Below are 26,261 nucleotides of genomic sequence, written 5' to 3'. Positions count from 1 at the left end.
GGTTCGAAAATATTTTGAGAGTACTCTTCTTATTAGTAAAGAAAAAATATTTGTTTCAACTTTTTCAACGGTCCAATCTTTTAGATCGGTTGTTGTACATTCGCCAACCTTAAGTATTCAACAGATGGCATTGAAAGTTTGTTTTTATCACGTGACTGAAGTGGATTGAAACTGAAACTTTTTACAATTCCGGAAACATTAACATAAGGTATGTAATCAAGATAAACTTAAAGTAAGCGCAGTTGTTACTAATCTTGAATAAAATACACTTATTTCAGATGGATGGTCACTATTTATTTTACTTGCTCTATTAACTGTTGTATTTTTTTGTCTATTCTTGCGGTGTAATGATCTAGAGCAATTATAAAAGTATAATAAACTATTGTTATCACTACGATTTTAGGTAATTCCCCTTTTCTGTCATTATTTGTGTAAGTATAAAGTTAATTTGATATTGTTAACTTAAAACCTTATTTACGCTAAGGGATATTTTTATTGATTTTTAAAATGTTAGGCACTATTACTTGTCTTTATATTTTCATGTAAGAAATACGAAACTGTATCAAACGAACTTTTCTTGTGTTAATACCTAGAATATTTTAATTATTAAGAGAAATTTTTTTTATTTTGTTAACTGTGTCGTCGTCCGTTTTTATATTACTCCCACATCTCTTGTATTAAAAACAAAATAAAACAGGGAAAGTTAAATTTCTAATTTAACTGGGTTGGTTTGTAACGTCTTTTGACCGGTCCCCAAAAATTCCATGATTTGACCAGATTCAAAATTTATCTTGAACTTAAACGCTTTATAATAAATGATTATTAATAATAAATTTGATTGTCTAAAAACATTGGATGCATGCTATACGAAATAAGTTTATACAGGTGTTTAAGATTCCCAGGACTAACCCTTTCTTCACTTAATGCCTCTGGAAAAAATAGTGTATTAAATTCAATGCTGGGAAAAGGAAGAAAGCCAATTTAACTTAAAAAACTATTTTAAAGAGCATTGAAATCTATACTTTAATTCCTGTTATGTGTAAGTGAAAAGGGAGATTTCACTGAGAATTTATCTAATAATTTCCAGACATACTACATTCTTTTTATTTATTTTTACAATATATTGTAATCCATAGGCAGGGGTCTGTCCAGATATTTTGTGAAAGGTCCGTTTTTTGTAAAATTGTGAAGAAACTATTCTTAATTTGTGAATATAAAATAAGCATTATGTCACATTCTTTCAACCAAGGTCCTGCTTTTGTGCAATTAGGGTCCTGCTATTGCAAAAATTGCTAAAAACCTTTTCAAGAAGTTTTTAAATTGTATATAGATACAAGATTCTGCACAACAATTGCTGCTACTAAATTAGAGATGCAACATACAAATATTAATGGTATTAAGCCTATACTGCTCAACACAGAATATTCATTACGGATGAAGATTGGAAGCTAAATCACCCACATTTTTCATAATTTCACTTGACATATTTTAAATAGCACAACTTAGTAATGTGTCACTTTTAATGTGTTACACATTAAATAAACTTAAACAATTATTAAATTTATAATATTCGATTTAAAAAATTGGCAGAAATTAATTTTAATTTACATTATATTCTATTAATCAATTTTATGAATAAATATAAATTGATAAATTATTTATTTACAAATATATATATATATACTAGGAGGCTTTGCCCCCTGCTTGCTAACGCTCTCCAACCCCCGGAACTGCTTTCGCAGCTCATTTCGGATTGCTTCGCAATCCAATGCTCGCTTTGCTCGCTCATTGGATACGTTCTTTAAGTCTAGCTTTTGCATACTTTTTTGAATACTGAAGTTCCGAAAACTTTTCACTGTAGAAAATTCTAAACCTGTACATTTCAATATTAATTTGAAATTGCAAACAGTTGACATATTTTTCATAATCACACTATTCTAAATTTCAGTTGTTGAGAAAAGTAATTGTTGTAAGTTTTGTTTCAAAGTCTTTCCCACCAGAGGGCTAAAACCATGTGTTGTAAAACAATATGAAATAGTAGTCTGCCACTGAACGCCGGATGTAAAGCATCCACTTCGATGAAGATAATTTTGAATTTTTAATTCTCTGAAGTGCGCCACCCTAATAATATAGAATTTGTAAAATAAATGTATATATTTTTTATTGTTGATGAAGCCCATCATTTTGTGTTTTCATCAGTGTTCAGAAGCAGAACAACTGTAAGTCATTTCTAACAATTCAAATTTCTCCGAGGCAATTCTAAAGTATAAATTAAGGTAGTATTGTTTAGTTGAAACACAATATTTTTAGTTTTGATGTCAACAATACAATTCAATTTTTCACAAAAACGATTGTTTCCATTGTTAAATTCAATGTCAACAATTCAAATTTTTCTGAGGCAAACTCTTAACCTCTAAATATTACTTTTTTATGTACACATTTCTAAATGTCAGTATTCAACCACAAAACAACTTCAAGTCCTCAAATTTAGCATGAATTTGTAAAATGTAATGAAAGAGGGTCATAGCAATAATGAAAGTAGAAGTAAAGTTAGTACTGTAAAATTAAAACAATATTTTTAATCAATGAGCCAAGTTCTTCAAGAAGCAGTTGTAGAAGTAGGTTGTTTATTTAAAACTTTTTATAGAATTTCTTTAAAAACACAATTGTTAATTTGGGCATTTGGCGATACAACACTTATAGAATTGAAGGATTTGTTACGTCAAGCGCTCAGGTATCATAATTTTGATCTAGTTGCGCTTCTATGTCATTTTGATTTATTAAGTTAACTTTCAAAAAATTCTATGGTTGGCAACAGCATTTTATTTTTTTAAGTTGTTTATTTTTATTTCTTTTAGAATTCGTTATTTTTTTAGCGAAATGTTTTTTAACCTAACAGAATTCTTTGCCGACTGATATATGAAGAAAATAAAGTAAATGCTTAAGTGTTGTGAAAAGAATCTTATTTAGTTGTACAAAGTACTTCAGCTGAAATTTGGGAGCCACGTAAGAGAATTATATATATTAGATCAGAAACACATTATTAAAAGGCCGAATGCTTTGATGTTTTCAAAACGTAAACAAAACAAAGCAAGCGTTGCCACCGGCGGAAAAGAAATACAGCCAAAATTTGGGAGCCACGTAAGAGAATTATATATAATAGATATATGATTTAATATTAATAAGAATATGCGCACGATGCTTGTAAAAAGTAGAAATATTTTCTTAGAATACTACATTTGGAATTTAAACTTAGGGAAGCTTACTTTGTCTCAAACTGTCTTTCTCCCCCCCTCTCCCCGGGAAGGGTTTATTTGATTAACAAAACAATAATGAAGATAAACAAATTTGTAAAGGGTCTGAATAAAAAATAAATTATTTTGGGAAGCGTCCTGTTTCATGATAAGATATTTTGCCCAAATTTCTTCTAAATAGACCCCTAATAGGGGTTTATGCCAGTATGGTGGTATAGCGGCAGTTGTTGCCAAATGTGACTAAAATCACACACTTTACTGACTGATTTGTTGTCTTGAAATATGTTTAAAATTTACAAAAAAATGTTTTTTTTCTTCTTCGAACTTTGTGTATTTATTAAAAAAAATTGTTGTCCTAATTTTATTGTTTTCTATGTGGTTTGGAATTCAAATAGAATTGCTAAAACCGTCTGGTACAAAACATTTTAAAATTAAATATTGAAATTTCATATTTACATGTTATACGGTGCTTTGCAATCATATACTGACAGTATAATTGTCCGTAAATATTAATCCATAAATTTTTTCCTATTAGAACTGACTAAATTTCAAATTGTATCATTTTTTAGATAATTTTTAATGTACCTAATATTTGTTTAGTTCTTGCTTTTTCTGTTTTTCTCATTTATTTATTTACCTGTTCTCAGCATTTTAATCTCTACGTTGAATCGATTTATTAATGTTATTTTGCATTTGTTTTGCACTTAATTTTGTTAAATACTAATCTTTAATAATTATAGAATAATGCGCCTAAATTTAATTAGCTTTAGGGTGTTATAAATAGCAAAAAATAATTGATGTGTACCTACTATAACATAAATTATGTAATTTTGCTTTTTTTTCTCTAAAATTTATCTACATATTAAGTTTTTGGAGCACTACATGAATACGTAGGTGGTCCTAGTGGGCCACTAAATTTTCATTGCTGCTGTGAACACTAGTAATCTGTGATTTTTATTGGAGATGTAATGAACAGTGATTTTGCCGAATATATGGTGGATGATTAGCAAAATTTTTTTTAAAATCATTGATTATATTATTTTTATATATGAATAGTTATTAATTTTATAAAATTATATAATTCAATAAATATTATTTTTAATATATGAATAAGTTAAGTCATTATTGAAAATTAATCAAAACTTAGTTTATTATTGCTTTTAGGAAAAGGGGAAAAAACCACAATGGTTATCCATTAGAAATTAAAATAAATGAAAAATTTACTAACAACTATATATGAGTTTACTAACAGCTATATATGTGAACTACAGTTGTAAAGTTGAAAGAAAAAAACATAAGAGAAATTTAAAAAAAAATCCTCTCAATTTTTTTAAGACAGTATCCATAAAGTGTTCAAAGAAAAATTGCCTATCAGAAACACTTTTAAAAATGGCGCATTATTATAAAAACATCCATAAAAAAAGGTTATCTACAAAAATAAAAATCAATCTCAAAAGAAAATTTTAAAGCTGAACATCTCAATTTTCCAGTTACTTTTTTTTCTTCAAAAAAAAGTTAGAAAAAGGAACAGAGTCTAATAGAAACTCTTTTAATTGCTGCATCATAATAAAAACGTAGCTAAATAAAAAGTTTTTTTAAAAAGAAAAAGCTAGATGAAATCAAATCATAAATTTTTCTTAAATTTTCAAATGAATTTAAAGCTAAAATTCTTTTTTTAACTGTTTTACATTGCTGTATTATTAGAAAAGTGAGGATAAAAGAAAAATGTTTATTCAAAATGCTCTTTAAAAAACGCTGCGTCTTAAAAAAGTGCTGATAAAAAGAAAAGTTAATTTTAAAAAAAGGCAAAAGAGAAACAGAAAGGAAAAACATGTTCTTAGTTTTTAAAGCTTAATTTCAATGTTGAAAATCCTAGTTTTCTATGTTACTGGTTATCTGCCTTAATGATACAGGAAAAAAGTGAAAATAAAGAATAAAATCTATCATAAAAGCTCTGTTAAAATGCTGTGCTGTATTAAAATAGTAAAAATGGAATAGAAACAAACTGCTCTTTATTCGTGAAACAAAAAGTGTTGAAAAAGAAACTTGAAATTGACTTTCTGGGTTATAATGGGAGGAAAATGAACAGTGCAAAACTTGTGGTTCTAATTTCAGTTCTTCCAATTTCACATTTCACTTTATCTTCTAAATAATAAATTTACAAGATGTGGGCAAGTTTTAGAACTTAACAAATATGTGTAAAAACTAATTTCAAATAATGTAAAGTAAAAATTTCATTTACAGATTATTCTTTATTAAATCTGTTCAAATTCGAAAAAAATAAAAACTAGTCAAAAAAATACTTTCCTGAATGTTGGTCCAATATTCGGCTAATATAAGGTTTGCCTCAATATTTGGCAAAAGGGGCGAACACTTGGTAGTGTGTTGGTATTTTTACAGTACAGTGGAATTTCCCATATCCATTAAGTCCGGGAAATAGATTTTTCCGGATAATGGGTCTTAAAGATAAACAAACATCCAAATGTCCTAACTTTAAAAAAAAGGACGATAATTAAGGTAAATTTCAACCAACTACGAATAAATCCATATGGTTGCGCTATTTCTGCAGACTTTGTTACATATTTCCACATGGTCTTTGAAACCTTGATGGAAATTTCGAATTACGCATTTTATTTGGCGCCATCTATTTTCAACCTACTCAATTAGCAACAATTTAAACAGTGAATCTGTGTGGTTTAGCCGATCATTCTTTCAGCAGGTATTAAAGAGAATTTTCCTTTCATTTTTAAAATCTCTACGTTTTAACACGATATTATCAAGATTGACAAACTTTGAATAGCGCACACACTCAATCAATCTCACGTGGATTTACGCTCAATCAATCTCACGTGGATCCCGTGGATTCACCCACAATCTCACGTGGATTTACGATCGCTTTTTTGTCAGTTATTGTTACCGATTTTAACAGTTTTTTAATGCTATATTATCACACATGGGAAATTTCCAATCGTGCATTTTTAGAATTATTTTTTGATGACTCGATTTGTGACGTTTTTAATATCCCAATTGGTTTTGTCGATCAACAATTTAGGATACCACATAGTTTTTAAAATTTTGATTTCATTTTTAACTGAAAGATCTGCAAGGTCCAAATCTTGCTTTTGAATAATCAATTAATGACCCACTGTGGGCGTGACATGTTCATCTCAAATTCGCAATTTTTTCAAAATGTGACATTGTTGCACACACTGAAACTAAGTGCGTTAATAATTCTTTTATGCTATACGTGAAAAATATACACTATTTTTTCATGCTGTAGTGAAATGCCAAATTTTTGATTTCGTGATATCCTATGTTTTTCATATTGTAGTCGAAATCAGAAATTGAACAAAATTCAGGTCTGGTAGAAATCAAAAAGAGGAATTTTGTGAAAAAGCTGAAAATTCTCATACCTGCTTACTTTTTTCAACAAGTTGCTAATGTGAAGAAAAAAAATTTAACTGGGAAATGTTTTGATTGTTAAGAAGTGTCCTGAAAAAATTACCCTTCCGGAAATGGACGTCCTGATATGGAACTTTTACATGACTTGAAAGCTTAGCTTTGAACTAAATACCAATGTCACATTGTATTTTTAGTAAGTTTATAAAAAAAAGAGATTATTACTGGGTTTTTTTTTCTTCGAAAAAAAAGGAAAAATAAAGCGTTCTACTCTCTCAATAACTTCTTGTTAGAATGTATGTCTCTGGTCAAATAGTGATGAAAAAGGTTTTATGTCAAAAACTTACTTTTGCCATGGAGTATTCAAATTTAAACTCATATAAGCCTAATTTTAGAATTTACAGGGCTGATTGTGCTCCAGAAAAAATCCGGATTTTCAGATTTTTCGCTAACAGTGAACCGGAAGTTTCCGGAGATCGCAGCTCCAGACGTTTCAGAAAATCATTAATCACAGAAGTTTCCGGAAATCAAATTTTCAAAGGTGGAACTTGAAATACATTTTATTTGTTTGTAAGGGAGAGCCAGATACTTTATAAGCTTATATTCATGATTAATATTCATTTTTTATCAGTAAATAGTTATTATAATCCTAAACTCAATAACGAAAGACTTATTTGTAAATTTTAATTTCTTCTCCATGTCATCATAGGTATGTGTAAATGGTAAAAGTATATGTAAAATTTTAAATATATTTTATGTAAACTAAGAAATACTGAGAAAAAGAAAGAAAAAAAACCTTGTATAATGTTTTTTTCAATTTAAACTGTTTTTTTTTTTTTTATTATTTTAAAAAAAACTCGAGAAATTTTCCGGAATTTTGACTTGGGCTCACAATCACCCCTGAATTTAAGATACTTATTATGAAAAAATTCCTTTTTTATCATTTTATTTCTAATTTAAATGGGTATCCAAGTTGCCCACAAGAATATTTTCTAAAAATATATTCATTCTCTATTTACTGTCTAAAGTAATGCTGTACCATTGCTTTCTAGGTATGAGGAGGAATTGGAAACGAGGGAGAGGTCAGTATAAAAATTGTTACCCAGATTCCCGTGAAAGAGCACCACCTGATCATGAAAGATATTCCACTCACCGATCATTTTCGAGAGGAAAAGAAGTAGAGTGCAGTGATCCAGAATTTCAATCCTTACATAGTCAACGAAAATTTCAAAATCCCACTTATTCGCAACATAGATCTCATTCCTCAGGCTATAGATCAGTGGATTATAATCCAGATAATTATTCAGACAAAATGGCATCGAATAATAATAATTTTAAACCTTATTCACCATCAGATGATAATGAAAATGAACCAATGAGTATTTTAGATGAGACAAGTTCTTTCCTTGAAAGGCTCAGAAATCAAAAACCATCTGAATTTATTATAGAATATAGAAAAAAAATTGATTTCCTTTTGGAACAGTCTACTAAAAAAAATTTAGAGAATGTTGAAAGAATGCACGCATATAAGCAACAAGGAACGCCGAGTGATATTTTTCAGGCACATGTCCATAATTTGCATCTCCAAAGGGAAGAGTTTGAAAATTTTGTAAAAAGTGCTAAGCAAAAATTATCTTCTTTGTTATCTTGTGAAATGATTGAAATTTTGCAAAAAGGTGATTCAATTCTTGAATCTGTAAAAAGTGAGTGTAAGCTTTTTGATAAAGTTCTCCCTGGTTACAGTCTAAAAAGTTCATTAGTTTCTAAATTAAATGATAACAGGGTTATCATTGTATCATCTGATTCTATGTACTATCTAAATGTTGTTTTCCCGATTTTATTGAAAAATGAGTACCCCAACCACCTATTGTTGTCCTGTGAAGCTAATGAGATATTAAGCTCCAGTTTGAAAATTAATGTGAATAACCTGTGTCCCAAAAGTAGTAGATCAGGTGGGAAGGGAAATGATATAAGGTTCTTTACTGCTGAGGAGTTGCTGAATTTTATTTTAAAAGATCCTAAAATAGTTAATAGAGAAAAGGATTTTATTTCGATTTGCAGATTACCCTTAAAACGCACCATTATAGTTGACATGTTATTAGCTAAGTTGAAAGATGTATTGGAGGATCAACAAGATTCTAAACTCATTTTATTATTATCATCATGTGATAAATCTGTAAAGTATGAAAGCTACTTTTCTGATTATGAAGTGGATATTATCACGCCACCTTGCCTTACATTTCCTGCTTCTACCGTCTGGAAAAAATCACCTCTGTTACCTACAGATGATTATATTGATGATGTTGTTAAAACTATTGTATCCATTCATTCTTTAAATGAAGATGGAGATATTATGGTATTTCTACCATCCATTCCTGATATTCAGTCTGCTTCAGTGGCCTTGCGAGCAAAGCTAAATTCTTTGTCCTTTACCGATTTAGATTTTGCTTTGCTTCATGAAAACAGAACTCAACCTGAGCAAATGAAATGGTTAAACATGTGCTATCAGAAACAATCCAAAAATAGAGTTGTATTTTTAGTTACAGACTGTGCCGAATCATTTGTAATTCCCTCTGTTTCGTATGTAATTGATTGTGGGTTAAAAAGAGAGCCATTGTATGATCCTAGTAAAAAATTGGATGTTTTAACTACTCACTTCATTTCTTGCGATAGAGCAAAGTTGCTCAAAAAAATAGCCGGTGCTCTTGCTAGCAATGGTGTTTGCTATCGATTGTATAGCAAAGAAAATTTTTGTGATGAAATGCCTGCATCAGAATGTCCTGAAATTCTTACTATTGATCCTTTTAATGCCATGATAAAAGTATATCAGTATGAACCTTACAGTGCTGCTGCTATAGAATTTGTGGAAAACCTCCCTTCAGAAACCAAATCTCGTGCTCTGAATTTATTAAAAAAATCAAATGCCATCAAAGATAATAAACTAACTAAATTAGGTGAAAGAATAATAAAGCTCCCTTTTCCTCCGTTATATTCGAAAGTTATTTCTGTTGGTATAGAATGGGAATTGGGATTTGAAGCTGTTATACTTGTTGCATTTTTGTCAGTAAAAGGAAGAATTTTCAAATATTTCAATGATACAGAATTACAGAGAAAAGTTGATGCTGTAAAGTGCCAATTGAATCAGAGTGAAAGTGATACAATTTCTTACCTTTATATTTATAAATTATGGCTGGAAAATAACTCAAGTGCTTCATGGTGTGAAAAAATGTATCTTAATTCTGATACATTAAAGCATGTCCATGTGAAAGTAGGAGAAATCTGTCAAATCGTTGAAGATAATCTGAAAAAAAATATAACTCGTGAGTTTAAAGATGAGGATGTAACTTCTTCATTACTTGATTTATTATTTGAATGTTTCAAAATGAATCTCTGTGTTTTTACTGGACATCACCGAAGTGGTTACAGGATGCTTTCCTCTCGATGTGTTTCCTTTTTACATCCTTCCTCTATTATATGCCAAACTGAGAAGTTGCCCGAGTTTATTGTATTCGACCATATGATTTCTACTACCAGAGATTTTTTAATTAATATTACTGCTATACCAAAAGATATCGTTATGAGTGCTTTGACTACTGAACAGTCGTTAGATTTCGATTACTCGGACATGTTTGAAAATACTTTAGTTGAGAAAGTTATTGAACCTGTTGGAGAAAGAATTATTAAGCAAGTTCTGCTTGGCAAGAAAGGACGCAAATTGAAAGAAACTGAAAACAAAATTAAAGCTACTCTATCAGACGAGTCTATTGTAATTGATCCATCCATAGAAAAAGGACGAATTAGTGTGTTTGCTTCTGAAGCTTGTATTGATGAGGCAGTAAGAGTTCTTGAAGATATTATCAAACAAGAAAATGAAAATCTTTTGAATTCTGAAGAAACTCATCTTCTTAAAATGATAAATGGTAATGTTGTTATACCAGTTGAGTTAAAATGGTTAAAGGGTGGAAAAATAAAATCTTTGATGGTAAAGCATAATAGTACAACTGAAAGCCAAGATAGTTTAGGTGATAAAAAACAAGCAGATAATGTACCTTATTCTATCAAAAAATCTATTAATATAAATTTCATAAGAAGGAAATGTCGTGATGTAGCTTTAGTAAAATTTTCTCCAAAGCATTTTGCATTTGCACGAAAATATGCTATGAGAAGTATCAACCTTTTTGGGGTTGAAGTTTTCGTTAGTGTTGATCAGAGTAATATTTTGGCTCTATCAAACTTACCAGCAGATGCAAGGCTAATTGAAGTTGAATCTGAATTAAGGAGGCTTTTGCCTCCTCTTATAGAGTTTGAAAGAGTTGAACTAAAATATGAACCTCCATTTGAAACCTCTTCAAATGATCTGCTAATTATTACACAAAAAATAGAAGATGTATGCAGGAAACACACTAAACTTGTTGACTTCAAAGTAGTAGTTAATATGCCAAAACCATCTGCCACTCTAATGAAAGTATATATAAATGTTTCAAATGATGAAGATATCGTATCAGCTTCTGACGAGCTTTCAAACAACTTAAAATTCCTTTTTGGTGTTCAGTGTACGCCTAATTTTAGTACTGTAATTAAATCCAGTCTCAAGATTATTAATGCCCTACAACCTCGTTTTGAAGAAAAACTGATAGAACTTGAAGAAATGGTAAAGGAAAGATTTGGTCACAATGGTCTTTTTAAGTTTGATATTTTCCCATTTGATGATCAAATATGCTCACTAAAAATGGCTTCTAGTAACTATGAAATATTACAAGCTTTGCAAAGGACTATTTATAGTTTGTTAGAAGGGGATGTATTGGACCACAATTTTAATAAAGACATTGGTAAGTTACTTTGCCATGGTGGACTGTTGCGGCTTAAAACTTTGGAAGAATCTTTTGGTGTTCACATTGTTTGTGAATACAAGACTAAATCATTAAGATTATTTGGCTCTGCAGAGAAATGTCACTCCGTTAAGCAACAAATTCTTCAATTTATACTTGAAATCGAAACAGAAACAGCTAAAGAGATTTCTTTAGCTACTAAGAGCAATAACAGAATTCTACTGAAAACTTTATTAGTTCAATATGGTGCTGACTTAGAAAATTTTATTGGTTCTTGTGGACTTAGATTAGCTGTACTTAATTTTAAGTCTTGTACACTGACCTTGCATGGTGATGAAGACAGCATCATTAAGGTGATCATTAAATCGATTAATTCTTAGTTACAATTGGTTTATTTAAAATTTGTAATTGTTAGAGTTCTAAATTACTACTTTTTACCTTTAGTTATTACAAGGCCGAAGGTTCACATGTTTTTCCTAGCTTTTAATTCAATAAAAAACTATGCACATTGAGCAGAAATTTTTAATTGAAACTTGTCAAAATATGAAGCATTAGGCTGTTAAGCTGTTTGAGCTAATTTAAGCATAATAAAAACATGTTTCAAAGCCTGCATTAAGCTAATGAAGCTGCACTATGTGCTGGATCTTTGCTTTTTTTGTGACTGTGAAAAATTAAAAAAAAAAAAAAAAATGCATGAATTTTTTTTAAAAAATTGCTTTTATCAGTAAGTTTATATGTTTCTATAGTGAAGAGGGCTGCACATAAAAGATTAAAATGAAAAAGGAAAACTGAAATTTTTAGTAATAAATTTTCATGAAAAAGTCATTTTACTAATATGTACTTTCTATTAAATTTTAACTCGGTGGGGGGATTAAGAAGGAAAAAGGGAATATTTCCGTATCGTGATCTGTCGCGCCAACTGCAATCCCCAAGGAGCCAAATAGATTTTAAACTTTCAAATTTTTTTTAAAAAAAACATGTAGATGTTGCCCGGGGGTGGCTACGAGTTATACCTTTCGAGTTGGTCCTTTTCTGTGATGTTTTTTTTTTTTAGTTTCTCGCGAGCCACTGCCTGGAAGTTTCCAAGACTTGGTGATTATTCTGCCACAGATAATGATACGGAAATCTCCCCTAGGAAAATAACTCTAAATATGTTTTATGAAAATAAATAAACTTATCAAAATAAAATGAATGTAAATGTCTTCATGCTTAATGGTGTAGTAAGGCAACCATGGAGAAAATAAAATTTATACTACTTAATAATTTAGTAACTGTTATGCAGTCGCATTATGATGATAAATGAAACATTATGGAACTCAAACTAATTTTGATAGAAAAGTCAATTCATATTAGTTCAAAATTATTTCTTTTATTTCGTATTAGTTCAAAATGGATAAATTTGAAATGATCTCTTTTTAGCTAATCCAATATCCGTTTCTTTTCATTAAATAGTGATCTGTTGATTGTCTTATCTAATAATTATTAGTATTTTGATCTTTTTCCTTATAAAAAAAGTTTAAGGCTTGCCGTAATTATTGATAAATAAAACATCAATCAAGAGTCACTGTTTTTTATTTTATGTTTCTATTTACTAAAACTTGAATATTTGAAAAAGAAAAATTTACTGATTTTATTTGCAGCTCTTAAAGTTTTTTAATAAAAAATATTTGATCGTTAGATCTACTTTCTGATATTAGATTAACATATTTAGTGACAGTCATTTGAATTCTAAATTTGTAACATCAAAATCTTTTCTTTTTTTTAATAACTTGTTAAATATATCTATTTAAATCAACAAAGAAAAGTAGATAGCTATTTTTATTTCATCCTATTTCATTGTATTTTTTGCTTAGTACATATGTATTTCTTTCAGGCTGAATTTATTTTAAAAGAATTAGCCAGCAGTATAGATCTCAATAATTTTGCTGATGTGTTAGACGATGAAGAAGTTTGTCCTGTGTGTGTATGTCGCGCTCAGAATTTAACACATCGCCTTGAGATGTGTGGACATTTATATTGTTTTGAATGCCTACAAGCCTTAGTTCTTCAAGCTCAGTTTCCAATAAAGTGCTGTTTAGAAGTAAGTGTTTATATGTCTTTAATTGTCTCTCTGTTTATAAAATAATTAGAATAATTTGCATATTATATATTTTCGATGAAGTCTTTTTTTTTCTCAAATTTTTTAAAGATATTTTTCAGTAATGTATTAATGAATTAATACAGCTACAATTTATTAGCTAAAGAAAACTTCTTACCTAATGTGTAGTTTCCAGAGGTGCCTGCCAACTATTACGATTTATCCACAATTATTACAATTTCATAATCAAGATTACAATTTTGCAGTTTAGTAATATAAATTATAGTTTTTTAGTATTTCCGTCATACAATACTCTGTTTAAGATAGATAAGTTCTTTTCCCCTTAAATACCTTGAGTTTCAAAATTTTCCTTTTTTCAACTAATCAATGATTTTTTTCTGCTTTTAAAAACACAATATAAATACATGGTGCTTAGCATTTTAAAAAAGAGCTTAAAGGTACTTATTTCCGTTTTTTAAAAGTCCTTAAAGGTGCTTTTTTTCATTGGGTGTTATTAAAAATTGCTTAATTTTCCCTTTTCAAATAAGAGATTTGTTTCTTTACCACGTCGATTTTCACTACGTATTATGCAAAAGCGTGCCTTCCAGGTAGTTCTATTAAACGTTTTCTCGGTTTATTCAACCACAATATATTTTGGGACCCCGTCGATCCATGGCCTATGAAAGCGGCAATAATTTTACATGTTTGATGAAATACTTGCGAGTCCACATGTGCTTCTACTGAGCTGGGTTCAGCGAGATTCTAGCACTCTCATGTGCAACTCTGCTGCAATTTGCAAGATATTCTCAATTTCAGGCTTCATTTCCCACCCTCTGGTATCGAACCAAAAAGTCTCTCTATCTTTTTATAATGGCTAATATAATCAAGAAAAGAGTTCTTTGTCAGAAACTAGTTATTTTAACATGATCATGTAAGATCTTTGAAAATTATTTTGCATTTTGTTAATGTATATAGTGCTTAAAAATATTTTTTGAGGGCTTAAATAGTACTTAAGAGGTGCTTATTTTTTGTTAATAAATTTACCTATGCACCCTGAAATAAGTAAAATTAAAAAGCAATTTTTTATAAATATGAAAAAAGCAGAAAATTCTCATTATTCTCCCTTCCAACAAACTATTCTAAACTTTTATCTTCTTTCCTTATAGAAAAACAAAAGAACAACATAAACTCAAGTCTGAAATGGTGTGAGAAAAATTTTTAGTGATTAAAAAAACAAGGATTACTTCTAATTTAATCAAAAACTAGAAAATTAATTCCGAATAATCAATTTTATGCTAAGTATAAAATTTCAATGTTAATTCAATACCTTAAAGTGACATTACTTTTTTTTTTAAATTTAAAATCAAATTCATGCATAAGAGCTTGTTAACATACCTATTACCTAGGTAGAATTGAGATGTATTTATCTTTAAATTAGGCTAATTTGAATTTCTTTAAAGCAAACTGCACACATTTATGTGTTAATTTTCTTCTGTTTATTGATAGCTAATTTGGTACCTCTGAGTTTTATATGTCATTCTAAAAAATAGGAAATATTTGCTTTTCTTATAATGGAATTAAAAATATTTTTACCAACTTATAAAATTAAATATTTTTGCATGCATTTTGCTCAATTTTATTGATGTGAACGGTTGTATTTTGTTTTCTTATAAATGAAATAAATAGAACGGAAAAGGCTTAAAGCTGAATTGATGCATGCAATTTATACCAAATTTAGATAGGTGTCTATATCTGATTCATAGCATAGTAAATAACAAAGGAGGCAATAAACATTTGAACTGAAAATCTAAACTGAAATTTGGAGGCTTTCAGACCTGCATTAAATGATATACTATCTGTAATGATATACTATCTGTAACATTTTACTAAATTCAGGGCTGATTGTGCTCCGGAAAAAATCCGGATTTTTTGCTAACAGTGATCCGGAAGTTTCCGGAGATCGAAGGTCCAGACGTTTAAAAAAATAATTGATCTCAGAAGTTTCTGGAAATCAAATTTTCAATGGTGGAACTTAAAAACACAGTTTATTTTATTTGTTTGCAAGAGAGAGCCAGAGAGATACTTTATAAGCTTATATTCATGATTAATATTCATTTTTTATCAGTAAATAGCTGTTATAATCATAAACTCAAGAAAGAACGACATATTTGTAAATTTTAATTACTTATCCAGGTCATCATAGGTATGTGTAAAATTTAAATATACACTGGTTATCATAAATTAAGGAAAAATCACAAAAATAGCGATAACTCTTTCAAAAGTAAGCCAAACCGTGCAAAATTTGCATATGTTGTCCACTAAGAGTAGCTGAGTAAAATAGCAATATGCAAATTAGTGGCGCTGCACTCGGCTAACGTCATCTGCCTGGAGCATAAAAGTCCAAGTTTGAGAGAAAGCACACAAATTTTACTGTGATTGCGACATTGAAAATCTGAGATAGCCAATTCGTAATAATGACCTCTAGGCATCATTTGCCTGAAGAACTACGATGGAGAGCCATCGGGAGACTAGAGGCAGGGCAGAGTCAATCAGAAGTGGCCAGATGGCTAAATGTGAGTCCATCTGTGGTTCATAGACTTTGGAGGCAATTTCAAACCACAGATTCGGCATCTAGGAGGTTCAGTCAAGGACGGCCAACTGTTACGACCAGTGCCGATGACCGATATTTGACATTAAGTGCACGCAGGAATAGAACCGCTACTCCGACACATCTTAGATCCTCTCTTGCTGCAGCCACCGGAAGGTTGGTGTCAACGTCAACTGTGCGCAGAAGGCTCCACGAAGGTGGTCTGTATGCGAGACGACCAGCCATTTGCGTGCCGCTCACATCACGCCATAGGAGAGACCGTTTGCAGTGGGCCCGACAACATGTCCACTGGACGTCAGATCAATGGAGGCCTGTTCTCTTTACGGATGAGTCCAGGTTTAGTCTAGAAAGTGACAGTAGACGTTATTTGATATGGAGAGAACCTGGGACCCGTTATCATCCATCAAACATCCGTGAAAGAGATGCATACGGAAGAGGCAGTGTCTGTGTTTGGGGAGGCATATCCTTAGGAGGGCGCACATACCTCCATGTCTTTCCAAGGGGAACCGTGAATGCTCAGGTTTATCGAGACAACATCCTTGATGCTTATGTGCGCCCATATGCCGGGGCAATTGGTGATTGCTTCCTGTTACAGGACGATAATGCAAGACCACACAGAGCTCGCATTGTTGATGATTATCTTCAACAGGAAACAATTACTCGCATGGAGTGGCCAGCTCGATCCCCGGACTTGAATCCTATCGAGCACGTTTGGGATGCTCTAGGGAGGCGTGTATCTGCCATCAATCCGCCCCCTCAGACCCTTGCCACGCTTGCAACTGCTTTACAAGAGCAATGGCTCTCACTTCCTATTGAACTGATAGACCGCATAATTGAAAGCATCACACATCGCTGTTTGTGCTGTATTGCTTCTAGAGGCAATCATATTCCATATTAAAGGTACTTTTTCTATTGCAAACCGATACTTCCAATTTGTTTATTTTATACATGTGCTAATTTCTATACTACTATTAATGTCTGATAATTTCTTTTTATGTTGTTTAATACCTTACTATGTGTTGTATATTGTGGGTAAGTTTCATAAAATTCCATGTGTAATTTCTTGAGTTATCGCGATTTTTGTGAATTTTCCTTAATTTATGATAACCAGTGTATTTCAAGTGAACTAAGAAATAATGAGAAAAAGTTAGAAAAAAAACCTTGTTTAAATTTTTTTCAATTTAAACTGTTTTTTTATTATTTTTATACATATATATTTTTTTAACTCAAGAAATTTTCCGGAATTTTGACTTGGGCTCACAATCACCCCTATAAATTGGTCTCATGGTCAATCATTTAAAAATCTTATTGCCCATACTTGGTTTAGAAAAAATTTAATAGCAGAGTTATACTTGTCCTAGAAAACTTATTAATTTAATTTTGCAAAACTTTCTAAGAATTATCCATATCTTATGATGTTTGTCCCAAATCTCGAGCAATTACATAAGACGAATTTGAAAAGAAACCCAAGAGTATTTTAGAAAAAAAGCAATTGTTGAACCAAAAATAAGTGATAAAAGGCTTTGTGTAATGTTCAAAATCAACGTTCAAATGTACTCCTAGTTATTACTTAAAGTGCTTAGGTCATATATTTTTGGCTTTTAACTAATCCTATTCTAACGCTTCTAAGAGGTGGAATTTTTTTAAAATAAAAATATTGTTTTCTAAATAGCGTTAAATAAAAAAAATTTTTTAAAAGAAGGTGTGAAAATGAAGTAATGTTAAATGAATTGTGTCAAAATCTATTTATTTATATCAATCTGAAAGTTGTTTTGTGACATTCTATGAGCAAGTTTTACTAATTCCTTATTTGTAAGAACATTCTAATTTAATTAAATTATCCACTCAGCAAAAACAGTGTTATTAGATGCATAAACTATGATCAAGGGAAAAGTCTCCTAAAATTTTTCCATTCAGAAACTATCGGTGAATTAAGATTAAAAAGAATTTTAAAAAACTCCAAAATTTTAATTAGTTAGTTTTAAATTTTCTATTTGTTCTATATAGTTAAAAACTATTCATGCAAGCCACTCTTAAAGATTATTTGAAAATTTGACGTTTGATTTTACAAGTTAAAATTACTTTTTGTTTGTTTTTAAAATTGTGTTTCAATTAAGTCAAACTGTTTATTTTGCAGTTGAGTTTTTTTTTTAAGAAATAAAAATTATGCGATTTAATAAATTGAAATTTATTATTAATAAATTATCACTAATAAATATATTTATTAGGGCAAATTAAATTATAATTTATTAAATCACGTAATTTACTGTTATTATAAATACAGTTATTTTTTCAATTAGCTATATTTTTATCATTATTTTATTTTTGTAATAGTGCCATTTTGCATTTATTTTAGGGATGCAATAAAGAACTTATTTTAGATGATATCAGCAAGGCACTTGAATATGACCAGGCAAAATTGGATGCCTTATTGAAAAAGTCTATGGAAAAGTATCTGGAGGATCATAGGGAAGAATATATTTATTGCCCAGGACCAGATTGCTCTATGTTCTTCAATAAAAATGGCTTCTCTGAATCCAAACATACTTGTTCTTTGTGCCTCAATGATATATGTATCAAGTGAGTAAATAATCTTTCTTATAAACATTTGGTTACATTTTAAAGCATGGATTATAGTTTGCATGGAATCATAAATTAGAACATTCCACTATACTTAGAGATGGTGTAATGACTGTTCTCTTAAAATCAATAAAATTTGGTCCAATCAAAAAGCTATTCTATTCATGAGGATAAAATTTCTTTCATCATATGTGAATAAAAGTACATTTATGTGTAACTTGGTATAATTCTTAACTGTAAGAATTTCTAAGGACATAGTTGAGGGGTTTTTAAGGGAGTCTGGACCTACCCATTTTTAAAGATAGAAATTTATATAATAATCATATGTATTTACACCTCTCTCTCTGCCTGTATATGTATATATAAGTGTGTTCCGGCCCGCGAACTTAAATATATTAGCTCTCATTTTTTTGTGGACAATTTTCGTAAAAAATCTATATTGATCTAAAATACATCTCTCGTTTAAAAGAAACCCTTATTTCTTCGTTTCTGTGATATTTAACATACCAACGATGCAAAAGAAAGTTATTTCTCAGGTTTTGCATCCAAGAAAATATTTATTCAAATACAAAAATAATTGTGTATGTTGCTCTTTTTAATTTCGTTTTTTATTTTATATTATTTACATATTTTTTTATTTTGTGAATATAATTTAGCATGTGTGTATCAGAAATTTTCTCGAAGAAATTCTCTGATTTATTTTTTTGAAACCACTCATTCTGTACAAAATGAATTACATATGTAAATTAATTTAAAATGTAAATATCTATTCTCTGGTGGTTGCAGCAGACAAACCTCAATTCTCTCATTGAACATTTTGTGTGCTACTATGTAAGTTATAATGCCAACCTTTTTAAAGTTTTATATCTTAGCAATTAGATATTTGTTGCACATTAATTGTTTAATACTTAGGTGCACTTTAAAGCTATTGTAGCCAGAATTTTTTAATGTGCAATTAAATATTTTTAAAAATCTGCTTCTTATTTTAATTTGTAATTCAATACTTTTGTTTTGTACAACTTGATAAAAATCTGACAGTAATATTTAATGTTCCTTTGAACATAAAAGAGCCCTATATAAAATTATGATAAAGTTACAGCCCGCCATATGACTGGTGTTTTTAATTGTGGCCTCCGGCCTCATGTAAGTTGGAAACCCCTGGGCTAGATGATGCCTGAGAATCTCTGAATTGTTATGCTGTTTGGCAAAAGTCGGGTCAGAGAAATTTATTATTCTGTTTGAGTAGCAAATCTGTGTAAAATGTGTGTTTTAAATTTTAAACTATTGCTCTATATTTTGCATGATATTAAGTGTAATGAAATATTATTAATTAAAATTTGAAATGTAGCAAGTTTTATTTTTTAAGCTAGGTCATTAAAACTCTAAACCCATTCCTGGAAGCAATAAGCAATATGTTAAATAAGCATGATTGGGATTGTACACATGTTTTGAAATTATATTCTTAGTAAAAGTCCTGCCTTCTAATTGTGCTGTTATCAACCAACCAGACACTTGCTTTATTCAATATGATTTTGTGCATACACTGTATATGTTGTCTGTAATATAAATACTTTTTAATGTTTTAAACATAATGAACTTGCTTTGAACATTTTGTAATAACCCATAAAACAAAAATTAAGTATTTTGCAGCTGAACCTAATTGCTGAAACTGAGAATGTTGTCCTAAACCTTTCATCTTTTTATATATATACTGTTTGAAATATATATGTAATTGTATATATGAAATATGTATGGGAAACTTCAAAAGATATTAAACACTAGTTATGTTTTAATTAATAATCCTGAATTACAATGGATGCGTTTTGAACATTTTTTTACTAATATATTATTTTAAGTTTTTTTTAGTAATTGAATGTATTGTGTAAAAAGAGGGGGGAGAGTTTCTAAAGATTTCATTGCTAAAAAAAATGATTTGGAAATTTTCATTTCAAGTTTATATTTTCTGGATTTTAGAAGAATATTTTTATTTTTTACCTTTTTAATATTTTAATTGCTTTATTATTGATTTCTTAAATGTTTATACTTTTCATTTTAGGTGTAATGTTGTGTATCACCAAGGATTTTCATGTGAAATGTATCAAGGTTCAAAAAATGATCCTGATTACTCATTTAAAGTATGCATTTGTTATTTTTGTTTGAAAAACAATTTAAATTTTAAGTTCTAAATATAATCATTATACTTAAAATAAGACAATACAATTAAAAGATGATAAAAGTTTAACTGTTTGTAGACAGTGCTTTTTAAATGCATTTTTACCATGAAGACAACAAGTTTTTTTTTCCATATATTTTGTATTTTTATCTAGTGGAAATCCTGGAAACTTAGAAATTATTTATCTCGAAACAATACTAAAGATCAGACTGTTGTAGAAATGTTAACCCTGGAAAAAATGTCACTTATTACTATATTGCCCAAAGTTCTTAAGATTTAAAATACGACTGCAGTTCAAAATTGAAAGAATTTTCATATTCCATTATAACAAACTTGTGATCCATTTTAAACAAAATTTTCTAAAAATAGGTTGATATAATGCTAAAAAAAAAAACCATTTAACAGTTATTGTGCACATGCTTGTGAGTAACAAGCATTGGAATCGGAGGGTACAAAACTGGTTACAGAATCGAACAAAAATTTTTTAAAATAAGATTAATAATAAATTTGGTTATCTTCTAGTTGTTAATCTTCTAGTTGTTAATTTTCAAATATATCTTGGTTTTATAATTTTATGCTGGAAATAGGCAGTTTACCTGAGGCTAAAACTGAGTGATGTTAAGATTTTGGCATATCATCACTCTTACATTGCAATGTTCCGTTACATTAATGTTTTATATCACATAATTTTGAAATCTTGCACTTTTTCAGCATTTGATTGATTTATTAAGACAATTATATTCTTGTCATAAACTCAATCCTCAGTTACATAACAAACAAAGTTTCAAAAATGCTATAAACTTATGTAGTTATCAACAATAAATTATATTATTTTTTAACAAAAATTAGTAAATCAAAGCAGTAAGATCAGTGCTCTAAGAACACAGTGAAAAAAATTTAAGAAAAAAAAACAGCATAGGATGGTGTGCAGCAAGAATAAGCACACTGCAGACAATGTCTTAATTTAGTAATATAATCATAAAATCAAATTAAAAACACACATTGAGCCAACATTTATAAAAATCTTTATAAACAGAAAATAAGAAACTTTTTTTTAATTTATTAAGAAAACTTGAAAATTTAAAGAGCAGCTAATTGTTAAAATACATGTTATTTACAAATCACCTCCATCATAAATTTAGTATATTACTATCAATACTTATTTAAGAAAAAGGAATGTGTTAAAAAGTAAAATATTAAAATTTTGAATATAGTTGCAATTTTTTTATAAACTTTGAATTTTTATATTTTCTAATAATGATTTTTTTTCTTAATAATTAAAGAGGTGGATGTCTTTGCAAAATAGTGGTTAAAAACTATTAAAAATGGTAAAGTTTTTTATTTTAATTATTGAAATTTCATATTACTACAATGCCATATTGTTTAGAGAGGAGTTCCAAATTGGAAAGTTCCTGAAAGCAATCAAGTGGGTCATCATAATAAATGTTAATTCAATTTGATGAATTTTTCTGTCAAATTGGGTTATCAAATTAATAATCCCTCAAGAAAACATGAGTAAATACTGCAAAATGGATACTCTGATTGCATTGATCTGTAACTTACTGGTAAAGTTACATAAGATGACTAGACCCTCTTCATCTTGGAATCTAGATTAAATTTTTAATTTTTCCCACTTGACAAACTTTTGATGATATAGTAATAATAGATAGAGTTTAAAAAAAGTTTTTTTTTTTTTTTTTTTTAAAAAGGACCGCTTTATTAGATAGGGTGTGTAGCGTTTTTAAAAAGTGCTTATAGGTGCTGATTTTCATTTTTTTGAAGCCCTTAAAGGTGCTTTTTTCATTGGATGTTTTTAAAAAGTGCTCAATTTTCCCTCTTTCAATATGAGATTTTCCCTTTACCATGTTGATTTTCGCTTCGAATTATGCAAAAAGACACAGTTCACATTGTTCTATTCAACGTTTTCACAATTAATTCAACCCCAATCTATTTCGTCGTATTGTCAGATCGTAGTGTATGAAAACCCCATTCATTTTACATTATTCAAAATTTCAAAAACAATGCCAAAAGGTTTTCTTTTTGACATGACGGTTAAAACAAGATAAAACTTTCAATTGTCAAAAACTTTCAACCCTGCCTAATTATGATATTTTTTTGAAGTGCTTGAAAATAATTTTTGAGTGCTTGAAAAATGCTTAAAAGGTGCTTATTTTTTGTTGAATAATTTGGCTACGCACCCTGTTAGATAAAGAGAAATACGGGTTGATAGTTTTTAGAACTTGTATGAATTTTACCTCAAAGCTTTAAAGCAATAAAATGATGTGATTTGTGGTTTTGAGCAAGTAATTTAAAACTACACGTTTCTCAGTTTTTAGAATTTTTTTAAAATCTAATCTTATTTCAGTTTAAATATATGAAGTGATTTGAATAGCATTAAAAAATTTCTTTAACGTTAATTGCATTAAAATATAGATGCTTATCAAAAATCTAAAAATTAATAAGTGTTTACTATTTAAATATTTTTCAAATATTGTAGATTGTATTTGCATAATTTTGTGCAACAAAAATTAATGGAGAATCTAAAATACAGCACACTTTATACCTCAAATTTTGATTGGGGGATGGCCTTATATTTTACATATATCAAAAGATAGTGCCAAATAGAGTAATCTAGTATCAGTTTATTTGTGAAAATGAAATGAAAAGGATTAAAATTAAAATTCCCCCCCCCCTTATCTCCAACCTTTCAATAGTTGAATTCCTTTGAGAGACTAAGGGTTTCTTAAATGTAACTTCATGGTTACTTAAATGTTAACTTTGTATTAAATGTGTGACATTTAACATTAAGATAACATTGATGTAGTTCAACATGGTGCATAGCGTTTTTAAAAAATGCATAAAGGTGCTTATTTTCAATTTTCGTTATTTAAAAGCCCTTAAAGGTGCTTTTTTCCATGGGTGTTTTTAAAAAAGTGCTTCAATTTCCCTTTTCTAAGATAATTTTTTTTTCTCTACCTTGTCGATTTTTGTCATGTATTATGCAAAAGCATGCTTTGCACATTGTTCTGTTCAGCATTTTCACAATTCATTCAACCACAATCCATTTGAGCCTACCGTTTGAGCTATGGACCATAGCATATGAAAGCTTCAATAATTTTACATGTTTGATGAAATATTTGCGAGTTCGCTTGATATCGAGCCGAAAAATCTCTCGGTCATTTTATAACGGCTAATATAATCAAGGAAAGAGTTTTTTGTTAGAAACTAGTCATTTTCTCATGATCATCTAAAGTTTTGGAAAATAAATTTGCATTTTGTTAGTTTATGTAGTGCTTAAAAATATTTTTTGAGTGCTTGAAAAGTGCTTATTTTTTGTTGAAAGATTTGGCTACGCACCCTGTTATGGTTACTTAAATGTTAACTTAATATTAAATGTGTGACATTTAACATTATGTTAACATTAATGTAGTTCAATTTTAGTTGCGTTTTAGTTTTAAAAATTTTTAACGATCTGCTGTAAAAAATTGTATATTCTATTCTTTATTTATTTATATTGAATCGCAATATTAAATTTTTATTCAATTTCACTGCAATAATTATTTCGATTATGTTTTTCTCTTTTAAGATCTGGCAAAAAGAATCATCTGAATGTAAACAATGTCCCAATTGCAACACTGCTATTCAAAAAGATGGAGGATGTGATCACATGACATGTAGAACTTGCCATTCACACTTTTGTTGGGTTTGCGTACAAGAATTTCCAGATGCAGACGCTGTATACAATCACATTCCTTTTTGTCCAAAACACCCCAGATGGTGATAAATATTGTTTTGTAACCCAATTTGTTTTGTTAATTATGACTTGTTTTTCATGAAAGAACTTTTCCATTTACGTAAGATAGTATCTTAAAATGTAAATCCATCCTGTAAAAATAAGCTTAAATTTTTACAGGATGGATTTTTTTTTTATTGATAAATATGTATTGATTTTTTTTATGTTCAAAATATGTAAGGATAGGATAATTTTTTTATAATATGTAATATAAAAGTGTGTGGCAGATATGATTAATTAAACTCTTTAATTAGTTTGTGGCATGTCCAATCATATAGTTAAGTAATTCAAATTTTCTATAGCTCTAACTTCAGATGCCGAATTTTCAGTGTATTTACTCTGAACTAAAATTAGTGTACATTGTACCAGGTCTTTAAGTATTTGTGACTTTAGTTAACTTTAAATTTTTATTTTGCAAAATATTGATTACTAAACAATATATTTTACTAAAATTGTATGTCTTTAAACAAAATGGAAATAACTATACCTTCATTACTTAATGCACCTTTGCGGCATGTCCAATCTTTTAGAGTGAGTTAAGTAATTCAAATTTTCTACAGCTTTAATTTCAGATGCAGAATTTTATGGTTATTTACTTTTAAGTTAAATTAGTGACAATTTTACCAGATCTTAAAGTATGCATGACTTTAGTTACTTTAAATTTTTGTTTTGCGAAATGTTGATTACTACACAATATTATTTACTAAAATTTTATATTTTTTACGAAATGATAATAACTAGTATCACTTCAAGTAGCATTTAAAATTTCATTCATCTTTTTTGAAAGTGGTAATGCTATCAAATGTAACAAAACCTAAATTCTTAAATATTCATCAGTGCTTTATGTGTTACGTTATTTCATAAAATTGAATTTTGAATAAATGTCAAAAGATATTGAGGCGTGTATTTTTTAGCAACTTAAAAGTCGTGCAATTAAAAAGTCTTGTGTTTCCTTAACGTTGCAAATTTTTTTTGAACAAGCATATGCTTTTAGGAATATAACAGGAAGATAAATATTGAATTAAATCACAGATCCTGATTGATTTAGTATTGAACAGAAATACCGCTTGCTAACACATGAATTGCTGAATTGAAACTAAAATTTGCTATGAAGCTGTAATGAATTTTCATTTCACTGTGTATAAAACAAATTGTTTTCAATTTTTGTATTATTTACTTTAAATTTAAAAATTATACTATAATCTTATATTTATGCTCAACATTTGTATTGTGCCTTATACTTTGAAATATTCATGTATTTTGTTATTATATTTTGTATATTTTCTATTTTTTTTTTACACTTAATGTTAACACAAATCAAAAATATGAGCATTTAGTGGAGAGAGTTACAAAAAAGATTAAATATTTAGTCTATTAAGCTAGTCTACATTATTTGCCAAACTTTGAAATATCTTTGTTGATTATAAAACATTGTAAAATATTGTTATTTTTACATTGTAAACATAAAGATGTAAGAAATTATATATCTTTTGGTAAAACTGTCATTTAAATATCACTTTTATAAAATAAACTTTGTGTATAAAGGAA

The 26,261-nt window shown here is 29.0% G+C and overlaps 1 protein-coding gene across 4 annotated transcripts; it reads left to right on the top strand.

Annotated features, from left to right (window-relative positions):
- The first annotated feature begins 52 nt into the window (after positions 1-52).
- On the top strand, positions 53-26,261 carry LOC107442878 (uncharacterized). Of its 4 annotated transcripts, none has more exons than XM_016056546.4 (6): positions 53-208; positions 7,706-11,835; positions 13,356-13,562; positions 18,524-18,747; positions 20,804-20,882; positions 24,507-26,261. In XM_016056546.4, exons 2-6 carry the CDS (start codon positions 7,708-7,710, stop codon positions 24,699-24,701), a joined length of 4,833 nt encoding a protein of 1,610 aa, XP_015912032.1. In that variant the 5' UTR covers positions 53-208; positions 7,706-7,707; the 3' UTR covers positions 24,702-26,261. The 4 variants fall into 4 exon arrangements, with proteins under 4 accessions (XP_015912032.1, XP_015912035.1, XP_015912033.1 ...); XM_016056549.4 differs by having other exon boundaries at positions 131-232; XM_016056547.4 differs by having other exon boundaries at positions 168-403.

This window comes from Parasteatoda tepidariorum, chromosome 4 (assembly GCF_982258835.1).
Source record: "Parasteatoda tepidariorum strain Cologne lab strain chromosome 4, Ptep-v5.0, whole genome shotgun sequence".
NCBI classification, from domain to species: domain Eukaryota; kingdom Metazoa; phylum Arthropoda; class Arachnida; order Araneae; family Theridiidae; genus Parasteatoda; species Parasteatoda tepidariorum.
Note: the sequence above shows the minus strand (reverse complement) of the source record. Positions and strands in the feature narration are given on the sequence as shown.